The following is a 25,992-nucleotide window of genomic DNA, read 5'->3' as shown; positions in this document are numbered from 1 at the left end:
ACAGCACCCGTAGTCGGGATCGAACCAGGGTCTCTGGTGCTGTAAGGCAGCAACTCTACCGCTGCGCCACCGTGCCGTACTAGATGGTAAAGAAGGCGTATGGTATGCTTGTCTTCAACGGTCGGGGCATTGAGTATCAGTGTCAGGAAGTCATGTTGCAGTTCTGTAGGACATTGGTTGGGCCACATTTGCACTATTGCATGCAGTCCTGGTCGCCCCCATTACAGGATGAATGTGGAGGTGAAGGAAAGCTGTACCAGAATGTTGTCTGCGTTATAAGCTGTTATAACAAGCTTGGTTTGTTTTCTTTGGAGCGTTGGAGGCTGAGGGGCGACTTGATAGAAGTATATAGTATTACGAGAGGCACAGGTAGGGTAGACAATCAGAAACGTATCGCCAGGGTGCTGATGGCAAAGACAAGAGGGCATAGCTTTGAGGTGAGAGGAGGAGAGGATATGCAGGGTGGGGAGAGGTGGGTGCCTGGAACACGCGACTAGGATTGAGGCAGACAACATAGTGGCATCTAAGAGGCTTCTAGATAATAATAATAATAATAATGGATGGGATTTATATAGCGCCTTTCTAATACTCAAGGCGCTTTACATCGCATTATTCATTCACTCCTCAGTCACACTCGGTGGTGGTAAGCTACTTCTGTAGCCACAGCTGCCCTGGGGCAGACTGACGGAAGCGTGGCTGCCAATCTGCGCCTACGGCCCCTCCGACCACCACCAATCACTCACACACATTCACACACATTCACACACAGGCAAAGGTGGGTGAAGTGTCTTGCTCAAGGACACAACGACAGTATGCACTCCAAGCGGGATTCGAACCGGCTACCTTCCGGTTGCCAGCCGAACACTTAGCCCATTGTGCCATCTGTCGTCCCTAAACGCAGGGAATGGAGGGATATGGATCACGTGCAGGCAGATGACATTAACTTAACTTAACATTAACTGGATGGCACGGAGGTACAGCGGTAGAGTTGCTGACTTACAGAGCCAGAGACCTGACCATGGGCACTTGTCTGTACAGAGTTTGTACGTTCTCCCCATGACCTGCGTGGGTTTCGTCCGGCTGCTCCAGCTGTTCCGGTTTCCTCCCACGCTTCAAACATGTAAGGGTTTGTAGGTTAATTGGATGATTTGATTGTAAATTGTCCCCAGTGTGTGTAGGGTACTGTTAAGTATGTGGGGACCGACTCGGGGTCAGCACCGACTCGGTGGGCCGAAGGGCCTGTTTCCACGCTGTATCCCTAAGGAAACTAAACTAAGCTTGGCGTCATGTTCGGCATGGCCATTGTGGGATGAAGAGCCCGTACCTCTGCTCTGTTCTATGTTCTCTGAAAATCCAGCCACATTACTGATATAGAGGTTCCTCATTTTCTGTGTCTATTTTTAAACCTGGTTCCCCTTTTTCACTTTTGTGCAGCGATGATTTTGTAAAGAGGCAGAATTTTGACAGCTGGTCCTGGTTTTTACAGAAGCAGCAGCTCAGCTGAGTTGGCCCCCATCACCGAGGGTCAAGATAGAGAGTAAACATGGAGCATGTTGGAAAGATGAGAGGATTGGAGAATGCTGAGAGAATGGAGCGGCTGGGCTTGTATACTCTGGAATTTAGAAGGATGAGAGGGCATCTTATTGGAACAGGATCGAACTTGGGTCTCTGATGCTGCAGGAACAAAGAGGTCCTTCTGCAGTTGTACAGAGCCCTAGTGAGACTACACCTGGAGTATTGTGTGCAGTTTTGGTCCCCTAATTTGAGGAAGGACATTCTTGCTATTGAGGGAGTGCAGCGTAGGTTTACAAGGTTAATTCCCAGGATGGCGGGACTGTCATATGCTGAGAGAATGGAACAGCTGGGCTTGTACACTCTGAAATTTAGGATGAGAGGGGATCTTATTGGAACAAATAAGATTATTAAGGGTTTGTACACGCTAGAGGAAGGAAACATGTTCACGATGTTGGGGGAGTCCAGAACCAGGGGCCACGGTTTAAGAATAAGGGGTAAGTCATTTAGAACGGAGATGAGGTAACACTTTTTCACACAGAACACTAGTTCTATCATACACACCAGGGACACTTTATGGAAGCCAATTAACTTACAAACCTACACATCTTTGAATGTGGGAGGAAACCGGAGCACTCGGAGAAAACCCACGCTGTCACAGGGAGTACGTGCAAACTCCGGGCAGACAGCACCTGTAGTCAGGATCGAACCGGGACCTCTGGCGCTGTAAGGCAGCTGTGCCACCCCTAATGCCCAAGCCTAATGGCTTATATGCTTATGATCCATGTGCTGGAGATTGGGAAACTGTTCCAGCTGTGTGGTTCCTTGGATGTTCGTGCATGGGAGCAGATGGCACTGAGTAATTCGCTGTCCTCGCCCTCAGCCAGAGTGTCACAAAGTATTCAAGGCACAGAAACAAACCACTTCACACCACAAGCCCTTGGCGCACTATTACACATGAAATGTTCCACACCAGCCTCTCTCACCAATACAGCTCGGTGCAGTAGCACAGCGTTAGAGTCGCTGCCTTACAGCGCTGGAGACCCAGCTTCGATCCCGAATACGGGTGCCGTCTGTACGGAGTTTGTACGTCCTCTCTGTGACCGCGTGGGTTTTCTCCGGGTGTACCGGTTTCCTCCCACTCTCCAAAGACATACAGGTTTGTAGGTTAAATGTGTAAGGAAGGAACTGCCGATGTCGGTTTATACCGAAGATAGACACAAAATGCTGGAGTAACTCAGCGGGTCAGGCAGCATCTCTGGAGAGAAGGAATGGGTGACATTTTGGGTTGGAACCCTTCTTCAGACTCAAGGTTAATTGACTTCGGTAAATTGTCGCTGGTGTTTTTGATAGCGCCAGGTTAAAGGCGATCGCTGGTCTGTGCGGACTCGGTGAGCCGAAGGGCCTGTTCCCACTCTGTATCTCTAAAGTCTAAAGTCCAAACCTATACAAAGCTTTAATGCTGTTTACTAATAGTGCCCCGACTTAGGCAATTAGTGGCTGGGAAGTAGGACTAGGAGGTCTCCGAGGATCCTCCAGTGCTTCTACTCAGCGGCTGTGGAAAGCATCTTGTCCGGAAATATTACCATCTGGTTTGGGAATTGCTCTGCCCAGGACAAGAAGGCTCTGCAGAGAGTAGTGCGTTCGGCCGAACGCACTATGGGAACTTCACTCGCCTCCCCTGCAGGAACTATACATCAGGAGGTGCAACTCCGGACCCAATAAAATCATGGGAGACCCCTTCCACCCCTGCAACGGACTGTTCCAGCTGCTACGGTCAGGCAAACGCCTCCGTTGCCATGCTGTGAGAACGGAGAGGTTGAGAAGGAGTTTCTTCTCAGAGGCCATTCGGACTGTAAACTCCTATCTCACCAGGGACTAACTTTACTGAACCTTTTTCCTTCCGCCCACAATATTTAATATGTAAAAGAATATGTGATTGTGTTTATAGTTTGTTTGGTTGTTTGTTTGTTTGTCTTTTTGCACAAAGTCCGCGAGCATTGCCACTTTTCATTTCACTGCACATCTCGTATGTGTATGTGACAAATAAACTTGACTTGACTTGAGTCTTGTATAATTAAGGGGCGTGTAGAGGGGGCAGGATTCAATCAGTGAGGTATTGACATCCAACTAGATCCCACTTCACATGCAGCTCCATATAACGCTCAATATTAGCAACACCATGTGCCGTTGGCAGTACGTGTTTGAAAATGTGCAACAGAATATCCCGAACACTACTGGAGAGAAGGAATGGGTGGTGTTTCGGGTCGAGACCCTTCTTCAGACTGAGAGTCAGGGCAGAGGAAAACTGGAGGTAGGGAAGGTACAAAGAGAATGTAAGGTGTGAAAGCGACAGATCAAAGTGGACAATGTCCAAGGAAATGTAGTGGGAAGGAACTGCAAATGTGGTTTAAACCGAAGATAGACACAAAGAGCTGGAGTAACTCAGTGGGTCAGACAGCATCTCTGGAGAAAAGGAATGGGTGACGTTTCAGATCGAGACCCTTCCTCATGTAGAAGGCGTCATCTTTATATCCTTCCATATCTCCAGTCTCCCTCTCCCCTGACTCTCAGTCTGAAGAAGGGTCTCGACCCGAAACGTCACCCATTCCTTCTCTCCAGAGATGCTGCCTGTCCCACTGAGTTACTCCAGCATTTTGTGTCTATCTTCGGTGTAAACCAGCATCTGCAGTTCCTTCCTTCACATCTATGTGTTGCCGAACAGGCTTTCTGTAGTACATAATTCCAATGGAACGATTAGTTTCCATATCATGAATATGTAACAATTACGGATATGCAGCAGAACTAATGTTGAACAATTAGTGCTGATTTAGTTGCAATTTGTCAGCTTTCGTAAACATCATGGAGTTAAGCAATAATGAAAAGAGATGACACACTATTTTCTTGTAAACGCAAGGCAAAAGGAACTGCAGATGCTAGAATCTCGCAGAGAACACAAAGTGCTGGAGTAAGTTAACGGTTCAGGCACCGTCTCCAGAGGACATGGACAGATGATGTTTCAGGTCAGGTCTGAAGAAGGGTCCCAACCTGAATCATAACCTATCCAAAATTAGACACAAATGACTCGGGAGAGATGGAATGGGTGACGTCTCGGGTCAAGAACCTTCTTCCGACTGAGAGTCAGGACAGAGGGAGACACAGAGATAAGGAAGGGTAAGGTGTGAAAACGAGACATCAAGGAGATGAAGTCAAGGAAAAGATTGTAAGCTGGGAGAAGGTGACAACAAAGCAAACAGAGATGATTTGTGATCAGGGGGGACAGTCAGACTGGTCGGAGAACAGAGAAGGGGAAGGGATGGAGAGAGAGGGAAAACAAGGGTTACTTGAAGTTAGAGAAGTCAATGTTCATACCGCTGGGGTGTAAGCTGCCCAAATGAAAAATGAGGTGCTGTTCCTCCAATTTGCGCACTCAGCCTGAAGAAGGGTCTCGACCCGAAACCTCAGCCATTCCTTCTCACCAGAGATGCTGCCCATCCCACTGAGTTACTCCAGCTTTTTTTGTCTATCTTTGTGTAAACCAGCATCTGCAGTTCCGTGCTATGCCTTAACCCATCCATGTCCTCTAGAGATGCTGCCTGAGCTTCAAAATTACTCCAGCATTTTGTGTTCTTGTAAGCTTGTTATTTAGCAAATGTAGCTTAGTTCAGTTTAGTTTACCAAGACAGCGTAGAAACAGGCCCTTCGGCCCACTGAGTCTGCGCTGACCCGTACACTAGTGCTGTCCGACACACTAGGGACAATTTACAGAAGCCAATCTGCCTACAAAGCTGCACGTCTTTGGAATGTGGGAGGAAACCGGAGCAGGGAGAACGTGCAAACTCCGTACAGACAGCACCCGTAGTCAGGATCGAACCTGGGACTCTGGCGCTGTGAGGCAGAGCTGTTCGGCACGCTCCCGCGAGCTGCTGATGGTGACTTTTACCTGGTATGGGTCCGTGTTGAGGTCAAAATACTCCAGGAATCCGGTGGCAAACTCACAGAAGAGGAAGTTGTGGGTCTCATTGAATGTCCTCAGACACCAGTAGGTGTTGTTGTTTGCACTGGTACATGCACAGAACGGCCCCACTAGAACAGAGAGCAGATTGATTAGTAAAAAGATGCCAGCCAGTTCCCAGACACTAGTGGGGAATCACACCCATTGAGTTAGAAACATAGAAAATAGGATCTCAGCATCTCAGCGTTTGCAGACTTTTGTGTTGCCGCGGTAACGTATGTTCAGCCTAGTCATAGAAACATAGAAACATAGAAAATAGGAGCTGGGGTAGGCCATTTGCCCTTCGAGCCAGCACCACCATTCAATGTTATCATGGCTGATCATCCAAAATCAGTACCCCGTTCCTGCTTTCTCCCCATATCCCGTAATTCCGTTAGCTCCAAGAGCTAGACCTAACTTTCTCTTGAAAGCATCCAGTGAATTGGCCTCCACTGCCTTCTGTGGCAGAGAATTCCACCGATTCACAACTCTCTGGGTGAAAAAGTTTTTCCTCATCTCAGACCTAAATGGCCTCCCCCTTATTCTGAATAAGGGAGTTTGGATGTCAGACCGGCTAGCTATCAGTTGATCGCAAAGTAGGATTTCATCAAATTGAGTACAAATAAGTCGAACGATATGTCCTTTTGTCCCTCCCTCCCAGAAACAAATGAACTTTACTGTTTATGTTCAAATCAGATCTAAGGTTCATATCCCATATCAGTTAAAATATTTACCAGTGACTATAATTAGTGTTTGCTTTTCCAACTATTTTTTCAGCACTACATTAATAGGTACAATAAACCAAGATTAAACTCTTCCAGAAATGTTAGTTCAGTTCATTAAGCAAGTCTGATTTATGTGGGCCACATAGGTTGTATGTTAGAGTGAGTGTCACAGCCCAGGCTGTTCAGTCCATTGAATCCATGCTGACTATCAACCTCTCATCTGCTATAATCTTGCGGTTTTTTTCCCCCCACATTCTCATCAGCGCCCCTCAGATTCTACCGCTCACCCACATACTCGGGGCAATCTACAGCGGCCAATTAATCTACCGACTCGCACGGCTTTGGGACGAGGGAGGAAACCGAAGCACTCAAAGGAAAACGGGGAGAACATGCAAACTCCACACAGTCAGCTGCCGGGGTCTGGATCGAATCCAGATCTCTGAGGCTGTGAGGGAGCAGCTCTACCAGCTGCACCACTGTTTAGTTTAGTTTAGAGATACAGCACGGAAACAGGCCCTTCGGCCCACCGAGTCGGCACCGACCAGCGATCCCCGCACATTAGCTCAATCCTACACACACACTAGGGACAATTTACACTTATACCAAGTATACAAACCCAAGCCAATTCACCAACAAACCTGTACGTCTTTGGAGTGTGAGAGGAAACCGAAGATCTCGGAGAAAACCCACGCGGTCACGGGGAGAACGTACAAAGTCCGTACAGACAGCACCCGTAGTCGGGATCGAACCCGGGTCACTGGCGCTGCAAGTGCTGTAAGGTCAGCAACTCTACCGCTGCACCACTGTGGTCTCCATTGTGCCACAGGTTATAATGTATACAATAATAATCCACTGCCCTGTACACTTACATGTCCAAAATGGGGCTGACTGCCAGTGCTGGTTGTCGTGAGTGAAGCAGGTGAGGCCAGGCATACTGCAGGTGTCGTTATTCCTCAGCCTCTTCAGCAGTTTTCGCATCTTCTTTTTTTTCCTTTCGTCCTTAAATATCCAGGCATTCTCACTTTTCTCCGGGCCTCCTTTCCTACGAGTAAAAACGGAAGTAGAGACAAAAGCTTGGCTTATTCTAGACCCTTTGTTGCAAGACTTCTAATTGCTCACCAAATTTATCCACGCATTTAACTTAACTTTACGTTTTGTTACAGCATTGATTATATAAGGGTAATGTTGTGGCTATTTGGACAGCCTAAGTAGTCGAGTAACCATGGAGTCACAGTAGAAACAAGGAGCCAGCCAGTCTGATGAAGGTCCCGTCCCGAAACGTCACTCATCCATGTGCTCCAGAGATGCTGCCTGACCTGCTGAGCTACTTTAGCATTTAGTGTCATTTTTAGTCAAACATGGAATTCGGCCCAACTTGTCCATACCAACCAAGATGCCATACCATTAAAGCTGGTCCCATTTGCCCGCGTACGGCCCATATAACGCTTAACCTTGTGTAGGAAGGAACTGCAGATGCTGGTTTAAATCCCTCCTGCACTTCTCATCTGCTGGGGTTTGGGAGAACGTGATCCATTTAAGACACATGCTCATTGTGAAGTCTTTGCTCATGCAAAGACCGTAAAGATGAACATAAGATATAGTCAATTCTCTGCATTTACAACAAATAATAACTTCAAGGAGTGAGCTTTAACAGGGTCACTATGACATTCTGCAAATTATCACTGGGTGTTTTGGACGAGTTAATAACAAACTTTGAAAGTATTTTTTTTAATGGTGATTGACAGATTATTGATTAGTTAGGTTGTCAAAGGTTATTTGGAGATGGTGGGAAAATGGGTAGAAAGGAACTGCAGATGCTGGTTTAGAAACGAAGATAGACACAAAGTGCTGGAGTAACTCAGGCAGCATCTCTGGAGAAAAAGGATGGGTGATGTTTTGGGTCGGAACCCTTCTTCAGACTGAAAGACCAGGAGAATGGGGCTGAGAGGGAAAGATAGACCAGCCATGGTTGAATGGCAGAATAGACTCGATGGGCCGAATGGCCTAATTCTGCTTCTATGACAGATGATCTTACTTGAAGGGATGATTAGTTCCTTTGTGCTTGAGTTTTCCTTTCATTCCTTTATGCTTCGAGGGGAAACTATGGAAGACAAAGAGGATGATAGAGACATATTTAACAGGCAATGGGAATAAGGATAAGCACACACAAAAAAATAAACTGAGACTATGGATGCTTGGGAGAATGACTTCAGTGTAATCTCCGAGCTCTGAAACCTGCCATTTGCACAATCTTTCAAAATGCATTTCCCCACCCCTACACAACAATTTTATAAAGTCAGCCTTAATCTGCAAATTTGTCACCAGAAATCGAATGATCAGTACATGCGTACCCACAGTTAGTACACAGGTTGCTACAGGATTACATACACTTCCAATGGTTGAATGGCAGAATAGACTCGATGGGCCAAATGGCCTAATTCTGCTTCTATTTAAAAAAAAATAAAAAACATCACATTAAGGGGCGGCAGGGTGGCGCAGCGGTAGAGTTGCTGCCTTACAGTGTCAGAGACCTGGGTTTGATCCTGACTACGGGTGCTGTCTGTACGGAGTTTGTATGCTTTCCCAGTGAGCATGTGGGTTTTCTCCGGGTGCTCTGGTTTCCCACCCACAATGCAAAGACGTACAGGTTTGGAGGTTAATTGGCTTCTGTAAATCGTCCGTAGCGCGTAGAACTGGCGTGCGGGTGATCGCTGGTCGGCGAGGATTCAGCGGGCCGACGTGGGCCTATTTCCACGCTGTATCTCTAAACTATACTAAACTAAACTAAAGGTACTCGGTAACCATTCTCATGCGATGAACTCATCACGAATGACTGGAGCACATTCTCAATGGGAACGATGAAAGGTTGTCTTAGCGGGTCAACTCTTCACACGGGTCGATAGCTTTGGCCGTCATCTTTGTACGCTCTTTTTTTTTTTTGTTTTTTTTTTGTTTTTGTTTATTTTATTAGAAGTTAATACAATACAAAACAATACAGTGGCACCTAATTTTAGGTGCCAACTATGTCATACCGTAATCCATTCCATGTACAACCTCTGGTTTTATGTTATGAGAAGGAAGTAAGCAAGACAAGAAAAAGAAAACAATAGAAAGAGGAAAGAGTTGGAAAAATAGATGGTAGAAAGTAGAAAAATGTGAAGTGTGGATATAAAAAATAAAAATAAAAAAATAAAATAAAAAAGAAAAGGTGGAAAGTAGAAATAGAAGAGAAGGCCCCTTAAAAGAGAATTTTTCAAATCTATATTCGGAGATGTACGCTTAACTGTAAAATGTCCACGTCACGCCGGTCCAAAGCACCCACTAAAATAACGCAAGTGGGGGACGGGATGAAATGAAAGTCGCACGCCACGAACATGAACGGAAAATTGAACGCCAGGAATTGTTCAAAATGTCTCCTTAATTGAGCACGGCTGGGAGCGATGATGCACGCAAAGACAACACATCCAGTGACACATGTGATTCCAGAACAAACCTCATCCTCGAACAGTCACATTCTTCAGGTCTCTTTTTTTTCAGGTGACCCCTGACCTCTCGTAGATTCTTTATTTTGGTTTGGAGGGTTTCAATCTAAGGGTAAAGGTTAAGTGAGGATTACTGGCTTATAGCATTAAATCACCAAGATCAAGCTTTCGTGCGGTGCAGTTTGCAAACCGTACTGTGCGAAAGGTTGCGATACATTTCTGTCTATTGCATTTAAAATAATATATCGTGTCTGGGACACAATTAAAAAAAAAAAATGAAACATTACATTCTTCAGCAAAGCAGCTTGCAATACAATGGAATTAATATTGATTTCTCGAGCTTCAAATAACCCTTGTATCCCCTCTCTCTCCATCCCTCCCCCACCCAAGTTGTTGTACGAGCTTCAAAGTCTTCTTGTTGAGTCTCATTGTCAATAACTCGTTTTCACCTAGCACACAGCAAACAATGGCCTGTATCATCGTTACCTTTTTGCACATCTTTCATTCATCTGTTCTATATCTCCCTACATCACCGTCTATATCTCTCGTTTCCCCATTCCCCTTATTCTCAGTCTGAAGAAGGGTCTCCACCCGACACATCATGTATTCCTTTTTTCCAGAGATGCTGCCTGACCCTTTGAGTTACTCCAGCTTTTTATGTCTGTCTTCTGTATAATCGAGCATCTACAGTTCCTTCCTACACATTACATCTGACAAAAGTTTGGTTTAATTTAATTCATTGGTTTTATTAATATAAGATTCATTTAGAAATTTAAAAAAAGTTTTACGCAAAATTATTCCAATCTTTACATTATGCATAGAAGATCGACACAAAAAGCTGGAGTATAGGACCTGCCCCACTTTCACGACCTAATTCACGACCTCTGTCGTGTTTGCCCTTGACTCATACTCGCAGCATGGTCGGAGGAGGTCGTAGGAAGTCGTAGGTACGTCGTAGAAGGCCGTGATGTTAGTCGTAGGTACTCGTGGCATCAAGTAGGTCGGGGCGTTTTTCTAGCCTGATGTAAAATGGCCACGAGTAAAAAAGGTTGTGAATTCGGCCGTGAAAGTGGGACAGGCCCTTTACTCAGCGGGACAGGCAGCATCTCTGGAGAGAATGAATGAGTGACGTTTCTGGTCGAGACCCTTCCACGTTACTTTCAGGATTGATTCTGAGAACTTTGAAAATATTGACATTTTTCAGTAATAAATTTCAAAGTAATAATAATAATAATAATAATGGATGGGATTTATATAGCGCCTTTCTAATACTCAAGGCGCTTTACATCGCATTATTCATTCACTCCTCAGTCACACTCGGTGGTGGTAAGCTACTTCTGTAGCCACAGCTGCCCTGGGGCAGACTGACGGAAGCGAGGCTGCCAATCTGCGCCTACGGCCCCTCCGACCACCACCAATCACTCACACACATTCACAAAGTGACCTAAGTTGCTACTTATTTCTCTGTTACTAACCTCGTGGTCAATATGTAACTTGTGATCCTTCCATGCTTGAAGTGATTTGTACAAATCATCATCACATTGGACAGTGTCATTAGCCAATATGAAGCACCTATAACAAACCAGAACAATTATTTGTCACAGAGTCATAGAGTGATACAGCGTGGAAACAGGCCCTTCGGCCCAACTTGCCCACCCCGGCCAACGTGTCCCAGCTACACTAGTCCCACCTGCCCGCATTTGGTCCATATCCCTCCCAAACCTGCCCTATCCATGTACCTGTCTTAACTATTTCTTAAATGTTGGGATAGTCCCAGCCTCAACTATCACCTCTGGCAGCTTGTTCCATACACCCACTACCCTTTGTGTGCAAAAGTTACCCCTCAGATTCCTATTAAATCTTTTTCCCCATTCACCTTAAACCTAGGTCCTCTGGTCCTCGATTCACCTACTCTGGGCAAGAGATTCTGTGTATCTATCTGATCTACTCCCCTCATGATTTTATACTCCTCTATAAGATCACCCCTCATCCGTGCATTCATATTATAGTGTATTGATTATGTTAGCTCTAAGGTAGGCAGTAGCATTGCTGCACCATGTGCCACAGTGGTATGGTTTAGTTTAGTTTAGAGATACAGCACAGAAACAGGCCCACCGAGTCTGCGCCGAACTGCGATCCCCGTACACTTCTTCTTCTTCTTGCGTATGGTGTGCACAGCCTAAAGTTGTAGGACAACTTGTTCTGTTTGATCTTACTTGATTGTGCACGCCAGGTTGATTGCATTCGTCGAAACAGGGCGGACCACGTGAAGGTTGCAACCTCCCACCACGCCCCCCTCCCCCCGTACACTAGCACTATCCTACATGCTGGGGACAATTTACAATTTTACCAAGCCAATTAACCTACAAACCTGTACGTCTTTGTAGTGTGGGAGGAAACTGGAGCACCCGGAGAAAACCCACGCGGTTCACGGTGAGAAAGTACAAACTCTGTACAGACAGAACCCGCAGTCGGGATCAAACCCGGGTCCGTGGCGCCGTAAAGGCAGCAACTCTACCGCTGCGCCACCTCGCCACAATGGTCTTGGCATCGTGTTTGGCACAGATATTGTGGGCCGAACGGCCTGTTCCTGTGCTGTACTGTTCTACGTTAAGAAACATATAAACGTGAAATGGTCGCACTAATAAATAAAGAGGGGAAGCTGCGGCAACTTACTTGTGCGTGACTTTGATTGAAGTCGGTACCGCTAGTTCGTTACTGTTGCCGGTGCCGCTGCTTTCGCTCATGTTTTCGTCTTCCTCGTCCACCGCGTCGTGTCGCTTGCTCACGTTCTTCGGCACAACTGGGTCGAACCCCTCGTCCAGATCCAGGTCATAAACCTCTCCCTCCAGCTCAATGGACACAGAACGGATCGACCTGTTGCGTATGTAGCTCTGCTTAAATTCTGAAACCATCAAATAAAAGTATAAAATGAGATTGGACGGAGAGGTGCCCTGTTGGTCGGCATCTCCCCAACAACCCTCAGCAACCTCTACAGGAGCGCCGTGGCAAGCATCTTATCAGGATGCATCGCAACATGGTTTGGGAACAGCTTCGTCCAAGATCGCGGGAAATTGCCGCGAATTGTGGACATAGCCCAGACCGTCACACAAACTGACCTCCATCTACACTTCATGCTGCCTCCTATCCAAATATGTGATAGGAGCAGTATTAGGGCATTCAGTCTAGTCTGCCATTCAATACACAATAGACAATAGGTGCAGGAGTAGGCCATTCAGCCCTTCGATCCAGCACCGCCATTCAATGTGATCATGGCTGATCATCCACAATCAGTACCCCGTTCCTGCCTTCTCCCCATATCCCCTGACTCTGCTATCTTTAAAACATTTACATCACAAATCATGGCTGATCTATCTCTCCCTCCAAACCCCAGTCTCCTGCCTTCTCCCCATAACCCCTGGCTCCCGTACTAATCAAGAATCCATCTATCTCTGCCTTAAGAATATCCATAGACTTGGCCTCCACAGCCTTCTGTGGCAATGTTCCACAAATTCTCCACCCTCTGACTATAGAAATTCCTCCTCATCTCCTTCCTAAAGGAACATCCTTTAATGCTGAGGCTATGACCTCTAGTCCTCGACTCTCCCACTGGTGAGAACATCCGCTCCACATCCACCCTATACAGGTCTTTCACTATTTGGTTATTTTCTATGAGGTACCCCCTCATCCTTCTAAACTCTAGCGAGTACAGGCCCAGTGCCGTCAAACGCTCATCATATGTTAACCTACTCATTCCTGGGGTAATTCTCGTAAACCTCCTCTGGACTCTCTGCAGCACCAGCACATCCTTCCTCAGATATGGTGCCCAAAGCTGCTCACAATACTCCAGATACAGCCTGACCAGCACCTTATCATCGGAGCGGATCATCGGGACAGAGCTACCAGCCTTGGAGGGCATCTACCACACGCGGTGCCTCAGGAAGGCCCTCAGCATCCATAAGGACTCATCACACCCCTGCCACGGTCTGTTTCAACTACTTCCCTCCGGCAGACGTTACAAGGCCTTCTACGCCCGAACCTCCAGACTCAGGAACAGTTTTATCCCAAGAGCTATAGCGGCTCTGAACCGGCCCTAATGAGTGCCCCCCCACCCACCCTCTTTGGACAGTCTCCCTCAGATGGTCACGTCAATCAATTCAGCTTGCTTATTTATGTATTGTATTTATTTACCTTTCTTGTACATCAGTGGAGCTGCACACTAAATCTCGTTGCACTGACGTGCAATGACAATAAAAGATATATTGTTATTATTATTATTATTATCAAGCCTCATCATTACATCCTTGGAGGCACAACCCAAGTTTCCAGAAAGGGCCGCTATTTAAGGCTTTTTTATCAAAAAAATCTTGGTAAATAATTCTTGCCAGTCTTTCTCTGTTCTGATATATGACGAATGAATGTTGCTCTTATCCATGGAAGCCCCTAGGTGTCACTAGAAGGCAGCAAAACGGAGCCAAATGTGAAGGCCTGTACTCGTCCATCACAGGGCGGCACTGTGGTGCAGCTGGTGGAGCTGCTGCCATCACAGTGCCAGAGATCCAGATTCGATCCTGACCTCGGGTGCTGTTTGTGTGGAGTTTACATGTTCTCCCTGTGATCCTCTGGGTGCACCGGTTTTCTCCCACATTTCACAGATGTGCGCATTATGTTAGCATTCATAGCAAAATGATTTGAGTATAGGAGCAGGGAGGTTCTACTGCAGTTGTACAGGGTCTTGGTGAGACCACACCTGGAGTATTGCGTACAGTTTTGGTCTCCTAATCTGAGGAAAGACATTCTTGCCATAGAGGGAGTACAGAGAAGGTTCACCAGACTGATTCCTGGGATGTCAGGACTTTCATATGAAGAAAGACTGGATAGACTCGGTTTGTACTCGCTAGAATTTAGAAGATTGAGGGGGGATCTTATAGAAACTTACAAAATTCTTAAGGGGTTGGACAGGCTAGATGCAGGAAGATTGTTCCCGATGTTGGGGAAGTCCAGAACTAGGGGTCACAGTTTAAGGATAAGGGGGAAATCTTTTAGGACCGAGATGAGGAAAACATTTTTCACACAGAGAGTGGTGAATCTCTGGAATTCTCTGCCACAGAGGTTGTTGAGGCCAGTTCATTGGCTATATTTAAGAGGGAGTTAGATGTGCCCCTTGTGGCTAAAGGGATCAGGGGGTATGGAGAGAAGGCAGGTATAGGATACTGAGTTGGATGATCAGCCATGATCATATTGAATGGCGGTGCAGACTCGAAGGGCCAAATGGCCTACTCCTGCACCTGTTTTCTATGTTTCTATGTTTCTATGTGCGGGTTTGTAGGTTAATTTGCCCTCTGTAAGTCGCCCCTTGTGTGTAGGGAATGGATGAGAAAGTGGGATAGCATAGAACCAGTGTGAACGGATGATCGATGGTCTGCATGGACTCGGGGGGGGGGGGCTGACCATCACAACAAAAGCTTTTCACTGTACCTCAGTACACGTGACAATAAACTAAACTCATGCTCGTGAACGAAGGTCATATTCTGCTTAAGGAGCATAAGAGCTTGCTCAGTCTGAAGGAAATGCTTAGCCTGAAGAAGTATCCCGGCCCGAAACGTCACCTATCCATGTTCTCCAGAGATGCTGCCTGACCTGCTGAGTAAGCCCCTGTCCCACTTTCCTGAGTAACTCACGAATTCTCCTGAGTTTTCTTCTTGATTCAAACTCGGAAAATTACGGTAATAGCCAGCCGTAGGTACTCGGGGTTATTTTATATACTCGTGGACATTTTTCAACATGCTGAAAAAACGTCCCGACTTACCTGATGCCCCGAGTACCTACGGCTGGCGTTACGAGCCGCTACGAAATATCTACGGATTCCTACGGACTCGCTACGGACATTCTCTGAGTTTGAAGCAAGGGGAAAAATCGGGAGTATTTGTGAGTAACTTAGGAAAGTGGGACAGGGGCTTAACTCCAGCGGTCGTGTCTAGCTTAGTTTAGTTTATTGTCACATATACCGAGATACAGTGAAAAGTTTATGTTGCGTGCTAACCAGTTAGCGGAGAAGACAATACATGATTACAATCAAGCCATGTACAGTATTACATTTATCTTCACACTGTAAATAGCTCGATTGTAATGATGTAATATTGTCTTTCTGGTGACTGGATAGCATGCAACAAAAGGGAGGCAGTTGCCAGGTAGTTACCTGCCAGAGGAGATAGTTGAGGCGGGGACTATCCCAAAGTTTAAGACACAGCCAGACAGGTGCATGAATAGGACAAGTTTAGAGGGATATGGACCAAACGCAGGCAGGTGGGATAAGTGTAGCTGGGACATGTTGGCCGTTGTTGGCAAGTTGGGCTAAAGGGCATGTTTCCACACTGTATCACTCCATGACTCTAAAAGCTTTTCACTGTACCTCGGTACACGTGACAATAAACTAAACTAAACAGTGTACAGATACATGATCAAGGGAATAATGTTTAGTGCGAAGTAATGCCAGTAAAATGTGATCAAAGATAGTCTGAGTGTCACCATTGAGGTAGATAGTAGTTCAGGGCTGCTCTCTAGATGTGGCATCTCTGGTATAACTCTGGGATGAACCAGCACCTGCGGGTCTTTGTCACGATGGGGAAATGCTTACTTCTCTTGGAGAGTAGTTTCTGTTTCTGTTTCTGCCGGGCGGCCGGGCTCATTTTGTACCCGTTCTGCTCGCAGTTGCAGTCTCGCCCGTCAGCGGGGTAGTACTTGGACTGCAGTCGGCCCGAGCTCTTCTTGTGGGTGGCTGCAGTCTCCAACACTCTCTTGCACTTGTGCAGACGAAGCTTTCCCGTGGCGTCCTCGACACACTGCCATTTCTGCAAATAATACCCAGTTTGTAATAACTGCATCATGGTTTCTTCAGCTTTACTTGTCACGCATGCAGCTGCACAATGACATTATTTTTGGCATACATCACACATGCTGGAGCCGCCATTTTTGCAGCCATTATAAATCATTAGAGGCCATTCAGCCCATCGAGTCTACTCCGCCATTCAATCATGGCTGATCTATCTTTCCCTCTCAACACCATTCTCCAGCCTTCTCCCCATAACTCATGTCACCCATAATCAAGAATCTGTCAACCTCTGCCTTCAAAATACCCCATGACTTGGCCTCCACAGCCTTCTGTGGTAACGAATTCCACCCTCAGACTTAAAGAAATTCTTCCTCATCTCATTTCTAAAGGTGCGTCCTTTTATTCTGAATCTTTGCCCTCTGGCCCTAGACTCTCTCACTAGTGGAAGCATCCTCTCCGCATCCATTCTATCCAAGCCTCTCACTATTCTGTACGTTTCAATGAGGTTTAACCCCCCCCCTCCCCTCATCCTTCTCAGCTCCAGCGAGTACAGGCCCAGTGCCGACAAACACTCATCGTACGTCATCCCCCTGGGATCAGTCTCGTAAACCTTCTCTGGACCTTCAATGCCAGCACATCCTTCTTCAGGTATGGGGCCAAATATAAAAAGCCAAAGGCAATAAGCCTGCACAGATCATTCCAAAGAATATCCTCTTCATCCAATGGACTGAAATACTCAAGGATGGTTTTAACTGAACTTGTGCCCGGTCATATATCTACATTCACTCACACATTGGGTTGTGAACTGCAAATGACTCTTTGAAACAACAAAGTACACTTGAAATGTAATAATCGAGTGATATGACATTTTTATCTTCAACGTAACAAGAAGGACGCTCAACTTTTGTTCAAAACCATTAACGGGGGATGTCAATTTGACACTGAAAACATAGAAAAGAAAAGTGAAAATATATTTTTTGTTTGGCTCATTGCAATTCGGAAATTTAGTGATTTTGAGATTCATTGTCTCTTAAGTGTAAAAGTTTGAAGAATTCTTATTTCGCATCCACGAAGATCGTTTATTGTGAACATCCTCCACACGCATGCAAAATGCAATCAATAGTTCTTCAAGTAGGTTGTCTCTGCCCGCATGTGATCTAGCTTGCTTTAATTTGTACAGAGCTGGCATGTTCTTCCCGTGGTCTGCACTGAATCATCTGGATTCAGTGTGACAACATGGGCACAAAATACTGCCAGAATTTTTTCCCTTTGGCTTTGAGGAAAATAACTTGGATCAAAACGAACAGAAATTCAATAATTCCGGTGTCACGGGTCAGAGGGCCAGGAGCGTGACAACTTCCTGGGAGTTTGCACAATGTTCCATTCCAAATGGAGGACATACAGCGTTGACAGTAGGAGACGAGAGACAGGACCTGTTTGTTTAGTTTAGAGATACAGCGTGGAAACAGGCCCTTCGGCCCATCGAATCTGTGCTGACCAGTGATCCCCCGCACACTGACACTATCCTACACACACCAGAGGCAATTTACAATGACACCAAAGCCAATTAACCTACAAACCTCTACGTCTTTGGAGTGTGGGAGGAAACCGGAGATACCAGAGAAAACCCACACGCAGGTCACGGGGAGAACGTGCAAATTCCGTGCAGACAGCACCCGTAGTCAGGATCGGACCCGAGTCCCTGGCGCTGTGAGGCAGCGACTCAACCGCCACGCCACCCGGGTCGATGCGTCGGTGGACAGGGCCGGTGTAGGCCCCGTTGCAGCCTGGGGCTCGACTTGATCGGGCGCCGCTCCAAGAGGCCGAGCGTGTGGGTCGGATGCGGCCGGCAGAGGCACGGAGCAGTAGTGGAGGATATCGACAGGATCGCCAAGACAGGCCGACCCCTGCAACAGGCGGTAGAGTTGCTGCCTTACAGCGCCAGGGACCCGGGTTTGATCCCGACTACGGGCGCTGTCTGTACGGAGTTTGTACGTTCTCCCTGTGACTGCGTGGGTTTCCTCCGGGTGCTCCGGTTTCCTCCCTCACTCCCAAAGACCTGCGGATTTGTTGGCTAACTGACCTCCGTACGTTGCACCTTGAGTGCAGGGAGTGGAGTCCTGTGCTGTATTGTTCTATGCTATGAGGCAACTCACCAGCACCTTCTCAATGGGAATCAGGGATGGATGATAAATGCTACCTTTGCCAGCAATGCCCAGATCCCATAAAAAGAAGATAACAAGGGACTTTCAATGCTGGAATCTTGAGCAAAGTGCTGGAGTAACTCAGCAGGTCATGCAGCATCAGTGGAGGGAATGGACAGGTGATGTTTTGTGTTGAGACCCGTTACTTTACCTTAGACTTTACACTTTAGCGATACAGCGTGGAAACAGGCCCTTCGGCCCATCGTCCAGCTGACCAGCGATCACCCCATACACTGGCACTATCCTACACACTAGGGACGATTTACAGATTTACCAAAGCCAATTAACCGACAAACCTGCACGTCGTTGGAATGTGGGAGGAAACCGGAGCACCCGAAGAAATCCCACGTGGTCACGGGGAGAAGGTACAAACTACGTACAGACAGCACCCGTAGTCGGGATCGAACCCGGGTACCTGGTGCTGTGAGGCAGCAACTCTACCACTGCGCCACCTAAAGTGAGTGTGGTCTGAGGAAAATATTCTTGGTTCTTGGTTATTGGTCCTCCAAAATATTCCAAATGGAGGTGGCGGAGGGTGGACTTAAGCAAAAAAAGGGTCCATGGAGAAGAAGAGCTACCTTAAATGTAGTTGCGTCTGGTTGGGTAACTATGGTAGGGTGAAGACTATTCCATGCTTTAATTGTGCGGGGGAAGAATGCTGTACACATCTGTCTTGGTAGCTGGTATCTCAAATTGGATCGAGTGGGATAGGCTCTTCCAGGCAGAACCGCCTTTTTGATCACGGTCGTTCCCCTGCCAGGTAAGTGGGCCTGGGCCTCATCCATTGTCAGGGTGAGGCCCAGCGCAAATTGTAGCGGCACCTAGTGGCGGGGCTGGGTAATCAGAACCCTCGTCATCGGTCGGGACTGTCACGTGACTGGGGGTTCGTTCGGGGGCTTTACAGAGTAATTGGTAGTTGGCGCTCCTCGCATCGACAGGAGCTGCAATCGTTAGTTCTAGACTAGGCACGCGTTGTTTCCAGCTTTTGTTGTGTTAATAAAGAGTATTTCGCTCAACCTGCCTGGTCTCACTACAATATCCTGCATTATATTCTAAGGGCAAGGACATCGGTTGCTGTGTGTGAAGGGCAATTCTGTTGTGTATTTGAGAGCTTACTTTAAACAGAGTTCAAATCCAATCCAGTCAAATAAAAAGTGAGGTGCCCTTCGTTCAATTTGCTAATTGTTAATGGAGTGCAATGAGATCAACCAAGGCTGATTCAATCCTGTCTTCACAAGAAGATTGTCCTGACATTTCTTTTATAACAAGTACTGTTTAATCTTCAGATTTCCCGTCTGCTATTCAAAATTTATAAATCCTAAGTACTGGATTGAAAGCAAATTCCGCGTTCTAAAGCATTCAATGTAAATCGACAAAATAAAATGGGTCACACCCGAAATAAACTCCAAATCCCAGAGAGCGTATTCTTACACACGGTTCTGTGGTGTAATACCTGACCTGACAATGCTAACTCTTTGTGTAGGAAGGAACTGCAGATGCTGGTTTAAACCGAAGATAGACACAAAGTGCTGGAGTAACCCAGCGGGGTCAGGCAGCATCTCTGGAGAAAAGGAATAGGGGACTTTTTTGGTCGAGACCCTTCTTAGACATAGACATAGACATAGAAAATAGGTGCAGGTGGAGGCCATTCGGCCCTTCGAGCCAGCACCGCCATTCATTGTGACCATGGCTGATCGTCCCCTATCAATAACCCGTGCCTGCCTTCTCCCCATATCCCTTGACTCCACTAGTCTTCTTCGGACTGAGAGTCAGGGGAAGGGGAAACGAGAGAGATATAGATGGCGATATAGAGAGATATGGAACAAATGAACGAGAGATTTGCAACAAAAGTAACAATGATAAAGGCACCAGGCCATTGTTAGCTGTGGGCTGGGTGAAAATGAGTTACAGACAATGAAACTTACCAGGACAACATTGAGAGGAGTACAACAACTAGGGTGGGGGAGGGACGGAGAGAGAGGGGATGCAACAATAGTTGCCAACACTGTGGTCGAACATTTCTCTCCGATATTAGACCCAAATTGCTGAAGTAACTCATCCGGGTCAGGCAGCATCTCTGGAGACGAGGAATAGGCGACGTTTCGGGTTGAAACCCTTCTTCAGACTGAGAGTGAGGAGGAGGAGGAGCGAATTTAAAGGCTCAGAACAAATCAGAGCCAGCATCGACGACCAAGTGGAGCCCACAATAGTCCATTGTTGACTGTGGAAGAGGGGTGATAACGAAGGGGTATATGGATGCGAACAGTGGAGCTAGCAGAACTAGGGGAAGGGGCAGGGAGAGAGGGAATGCAGGGGTTACTTGAAACATTGACATAGAAAGTAGGTGGAAGTAGGCCTTTCGGCCCTTTGAGCCAGCACCGCCATTCATTATGATCATGGCTGATCTTCCAAAATCAGTACCCTATTCCTGCTTTGTTCAACACTTTTTCTCACAGAGAGTGGTGAGTCTGTGGAATTCTCTGCCTCAGAGGGGGGTGGAGGCAGGTTCTCTGGATACTTTCAAGAGAGGGCTAGATAGGGCTCTTAAAGATAGCGGAGTCAGGGGATATGTGGAGAAGGCAGGTACTGATTGGGGATGATCAGCCATGATCACATTGAATGGCAGTGCTGGCTCGAAGGGCCGAATGGCCTATTCCTGCACCTATTTTCTATTGTCCATTGTCTATTGCTTTCTCCCCATATCCCTTGATTCCTTTAGCCCTAAGAGCTAAATCTAACTTTCTCTTGAAAACATCTACCTCCACTGCCTTCTGCGGCAGATAATTCCACAGATTCACAACTCTCTGCGTGAAAAAGTTTTTCCTCATCTCAGTCCTAAATGGCCATCCCCTCATTCTTAAACTGTGACCCCTGGATCTGGACTCCCCCAAAATCGGGAACATTTTTCCCGCATCTGGCCTGTCCGATCCTTTAAGAATTTTACATGTAATGAAATGAGAGGGGGTAAGCTGCCTAAGCTTACTCTTTCTCACGCCTCTCCCACTTTTCCTCTTTTCCGCTCAGTCCAAATCCTCTACCTTTTTGGATCCCGTATTCATATCCATCCACGTTCCAAATCGTTTAACTGGAGCCACAGTAATCACATATTGTTAGCCTTTCATTTGAAATTCACATAATCACGGTAATTGCCGTACAATTACACAAGTCCCTGAATTAGAGAATTAATCAGGAGTGCCGGCATGTGCTTTGTAGAAGGTTACCTCTACAATTGGAGTTTACTGATCTATTCTGCAGTTCACAGGCTTCGGAGAAGGTTTGTACCTGGCCGAGCTGCTCGCAAGGTGTCTGGTACTCCATTTTCTGGCAAAGGTCTTTCACTCTTTCGTATTTAGGGAGGACATTTTCCTCTTGAATGTTCTTGATGTCGTCTCTTTTGTGCAGCAGCTTGCTGATGAAACCAAAGACACGGCGCCTGTTAGCACTATGGTTTTTTTTTTACTGAACGCATTCCCGTGCAGCTATTGTTAAAGAGAAGTATTCGTAATCCTACCCTCTCTCCACCAGGAAGCAATCTCGCCAAACCTTGGTCTTCTTGTTTGAGTTGAACCTGGAAATATCACAAAGATAACATCAGTAAACGTGGAACCTGTGTTTGTTTCACAGTGTCAGTGAAGACTGTGCAGTTTAGTTTAGTTTTAAAGATACAGCACAGAAACGGGTCTTTTAGACTTTAGAGATACAGTTTGGCAAAAGGCTCGTCGGCCCACTGTGTCCACGGCAACCATCACCCAGAGAGTTGTGAATCTGTGGAATTCTCTGCCATAGAAGGCAGTGGAGGCCAATTCACTGGATGTATTCAAGAGAGAGTTAGATAGAGCTCTTAGGGCTAACAGAATCAAGGGGTACTGATTTTAGATGATCAGCCACGATCATATTGAATGGCGGTGCTGGCTCAAAGGGCCGAATGGCCAACTCCAGCACCTAGTTTCTATGTTTCAATTATCTGTTCACACACTAGTTCTGCGTTTTCCCACTTTCTCATCCATTCCCGACACACGAGGGGCGATTTGCTGAGGCCAATTATCTTACAAACACACATTTACTGTGCCGAGGCCGACACTCTCGCAAATATCACGCAGTAAGAAAGGCGACGAGAGAAAGGATTCAAATCTTGAGTTTACAAATTAAATACCTGCGTTGAAATCAATGGGACAAAGTTGGTCGCTTCTGCTAAGGAATGATGATTAACAGGAGAACACAAAACAATATCTGACGAACCTCCTCGATTTTTAGTTTTCAGTTTTTTCGAGATACAGCACGGAATCAGGCCCTTCGGCCCTGCCGGGTCCGCCCCGACCAGCGATCTCCGCACACTAACGCTACCCTAACACATAAATCGGCCCTAGTGTGTGTAGGGTAGAAACATAGAAACATAGAAAATAGGTGCAGGTGGAGGCCCTTCGGCCCTTTGAGACAGCACCGCCATTCATTGTGATCATGGCTGATCGTCCCCTATCAATAACCTGTGCCTGCCTTCTCCCCATATCCCTTGACTCCACTAGCCCCTAGAGCTCTATCTAACTCTCTCTTAAATCCACCCAGTGACTTGACCTCCACTGCCCTCTGTGGCAGGGAATTCCATAAATTCACAATAGTGTTAGTGTGCAGAGATCGCTGGTCGGCGCGGACTCGGCAGGGCCGAAGGGCCTGCTTCCGTGCTGTATCTCGAAAAAACTGAAAACTAAAAATCGAGGAGGCTCGTCAGATATCGTTTCGTGTTCTCCCGTTAATCGTCATTCCTTAGCAGAAGCGGCCAACTTTGTCCCATTGATTTCAACACAGGTATTTAATTTGTAAACTCAAGTTTTGAATACTTTCTCTCTTCGCCTTTCTTACTGCGTGATATTTGCAGAGTGTTGGCCTAAGCACAGCTTCCTGGATATAATTGCAGAAAATCAACAACGCTAACCTTTCCGTGGCATATATCAGCCCTTTTATCAGCTGGAGCAATATTAATAAAAGTTGATTAAAGTAACTTCAGGAGAAGCAATTGAAAGGGCCTAAAGAATCGTAGAAATGAATTATTATTCATCTGGGGGCCTGTTTTCATTATTTTGTCCATCTGATTAAAAACCATAAATGCCTTGTAGTCTTGGGGTTTTTGTAAAGCCTAAAGTCATATTTTCAATCTTACCTCGACAAAGAACACTTAATACAAATCTAGAAATAATGAGAAAAATCCTGCTAAAATTAATTCCTCAACGTGTATCAAATTTTCATCAATGTATTCCAACAGGGGCTCTAATGGTAAGCAGGCATAGTCACAGCAAACGGTTGCAAACGATTCACGAACAATGTAGCAACGTTTCGGAGAAGAAAACAAAAAGGGCGCCAAGTGCTGGAGTTACTCAGCGGGTCAGGCAGCATCTCTGGAGAACGTGGGTCAGTGGCATTGCGGGTCGGCACCCTTCTTCACCCAAATGACTAAAGAAGGGTCCCGACCACGAAACGCCACCTCTCCGAGCTTTACAAGGATACTGTCTGACCTGCTGAGTTACTCCAGCACTTGGTGTCCTTTTGTTTAAACCAGTATCTGCAGTTCTTTGTTTCGACAGGAAAAATACATGACTTGACTAATTTAATAACAGCTCATGTACCTGTTCACAGGTTTCTCAGTGTCCAGCAGCTTCAGAATCGATTTGCCGTCCATGTCAGCTGGAATGTCCAGGCCTGCAATGTCCAATATCGTTGGTGCCAGATCTATGTTTAGAACCAGTTGAGGAACGCTAGGAATAAATAACAAATAGACGACGATTTCTATGGAAGTTTGCATTGATTCTTGCAACCCTGACACGCAGAAGATGCCAAATAATCTGCTTTTGAGTTTGGAGAATACTGCATGGAAACAGGCCCTACAGCCCACCGAGTCCACACCGACCATCAATCACCCATTTGCACTAGTTCCATGCCATGTTCCATTCACATCCTGCACACTAGGGTCAATTTTACAGAAGCCAATTAATCTACGAACCTGCATGTCCTTGGAGTGTGGGCGGAAACCGGAACATCCAGAGAAAACCCATGCGGTCACAGGGAGAACATGCAAGCTCCACACAGACAGCATGCACGTTCAGGATTGAACCAGGGTCTCATAAGGACATAATGTTTAAAGAAGGAACTGCAGATGCTGGAAAATCAAAGGAAGCTCAGACTGAAGAAGGGTTTCGACCCGAAACGTTGCCTATTTCCTTCGCTCCATAGATGCTGCCTCACCCACTGAGTTTCTCATAAGGTCATGTCATGAGGAATAGGAGTAAAATTAGACCCATTCGGCCCATTACGTCTACTCTGACATTCAATCATGGCTGATCTATCTCTCCCTCCTAACCCCATTCACCTGCCTTCTTCCTATAACCTCCGATACCTGTACTGATCAAGAATCTCCCTATCTCAGCCTTAAAAATATCCACTGACGGCCTCTCCAGCCTTCTGTAGCAAAGAATTCCACAGATTCACAATAGACAATAGGTGCAGGATTAGGCCATTCGGCCCTTCGAGCCAGCACCGCCATTCAATGTGATCATGGCTGGTCATCCCCAATCAGTACCCCATTCCTGCCTTCTCCCCATATCCCCTGACTCCGCTATCCACCCTCTGTATCCACTAGTCTTACTGTCTCCGACTACATTCTATCTTTGTCCCACCCCCTCCCCAGACATCAGTCTGAAGAAGGGTCTCGACCCGAAACGTCACCCATTCCTTCTCTCCAGAGATGCTGCCTGTCCCGCTGAGTTACTCCAGCATTTTGTGTCTATCTTCGATTTTAACCCAGCATCTGCAGTTCTTTCTTGTACCCTGTTGCTGAAGGTGCTCCTCAAGTTGACCATTGTGTCATGGAGGGGGTGAGCTGTATTGTCCAAGATTTCGCGGTACCTTTGGTACACGTGACAATAAAAGGTCCATTGAACCGTTCTCTCACGTTTTATCAAAACCTGCTTTTACAGATGCTGACTCGGGGAATCTTCATGTGGAGTTTGCAGTCTGCGTGTGCCAGGAGGTTGCTTTGCCCTGCATGGCCGGGCCCTGTAAGCCCTATGGCTCACGAGAGACTGTGTGACTTACTTTCTATCTTTACCGCATGAGCACCTGAAACACTTACACCACATGCGTTGCTGGAGAGAGTTGGATGCGGCTCTTATGGTTAACGGAATCAAGGGATATGGAGAGAAAGCAGGAATGGAGTTCTGATTGTGGATAATCAGCCATGATCATATTGAATGGC

The 25,992-nt window shown here is 46.5% G+C and overlaps 1 protein-coding gene across 5 annotated transcripts in view; it reads right to left on the bottom strand.

Moving 5' to 3' along the window:
* sulf2 (sulfatase 2) overlaps positions 1 to 25,992 on the bottom strand; it is a 244,158-nt gene that overhangs the window by 9,834 nt on the left and 208,332 nt on the right. For 4 of the 5 annotated variants that reach the window (XM_033041458.1, XM_033041459.1, XM_033041460.1 and 1 more), the window contains 10 exons: positions 24,368 to 24,496; positions 22,261 to 22,317; positions 22,032 to 22,158; positions 16,351 to 16,564; positions 12,390 to 12,618; positions 11,189 to 11,285; positions 9,725 to 9,819; positions 8,267 to 8,332; positions 7,101 to 7,273; positions 5,456 to 5,598 (listed from right to left, as the gene is read on the bottom strand). In XM_033041458.1, coding sequence (XP_032897349.1) covers positions 5,456 to 5,598; positions 7,101 to 7,273; positions 8,267 to 8,332; positions 9,725 to 9,819; positions 11,189 to 11,285; positions 12,390 to 12,618; positions 16,351 to 16,564; positions 22,032 to 22,158; positions 22,261 to 22,317; positions 24,368 to 24,496 — 1,330 coding nt within the window. The remainder of the gene's footprint in view (positions 1 to 5,455; positions 5,599 to 7,100; positions 7,274 to 8,266; positions 8,333 to 9,724; positions 9,820 to 11,188; positions 11,286 to 12,389; positions 12,619 to 16,350; positions 16,565 to 22,031; positions 22,159 to 22,260; positions 22,318 to 24,367; positions 24,497 to 25,992) is intronic. The other variant, XM_033041462.1, reaches the window with a different exon arrangement.

This window comes from Amblyraja radiata, chromosome 23 (genome assembly GCF_010909765.2).
Source record: "Amblyraja radiata isolate CabotCenter1 chromosome 23, sAmbRad1.1.pri, whole genome shotgun sequence".
Lineage (NCBI taxonomy): Eukaryota > Metazoa > Chordata > Chondrichthyes > Rajiformes > Rajidae > Amblyraja > Amblyraja radiata.
Note: the sequence above shows the minus strand (reverse complement) of the source record. Positions and strands in the feature narration are given on the sequence as shown.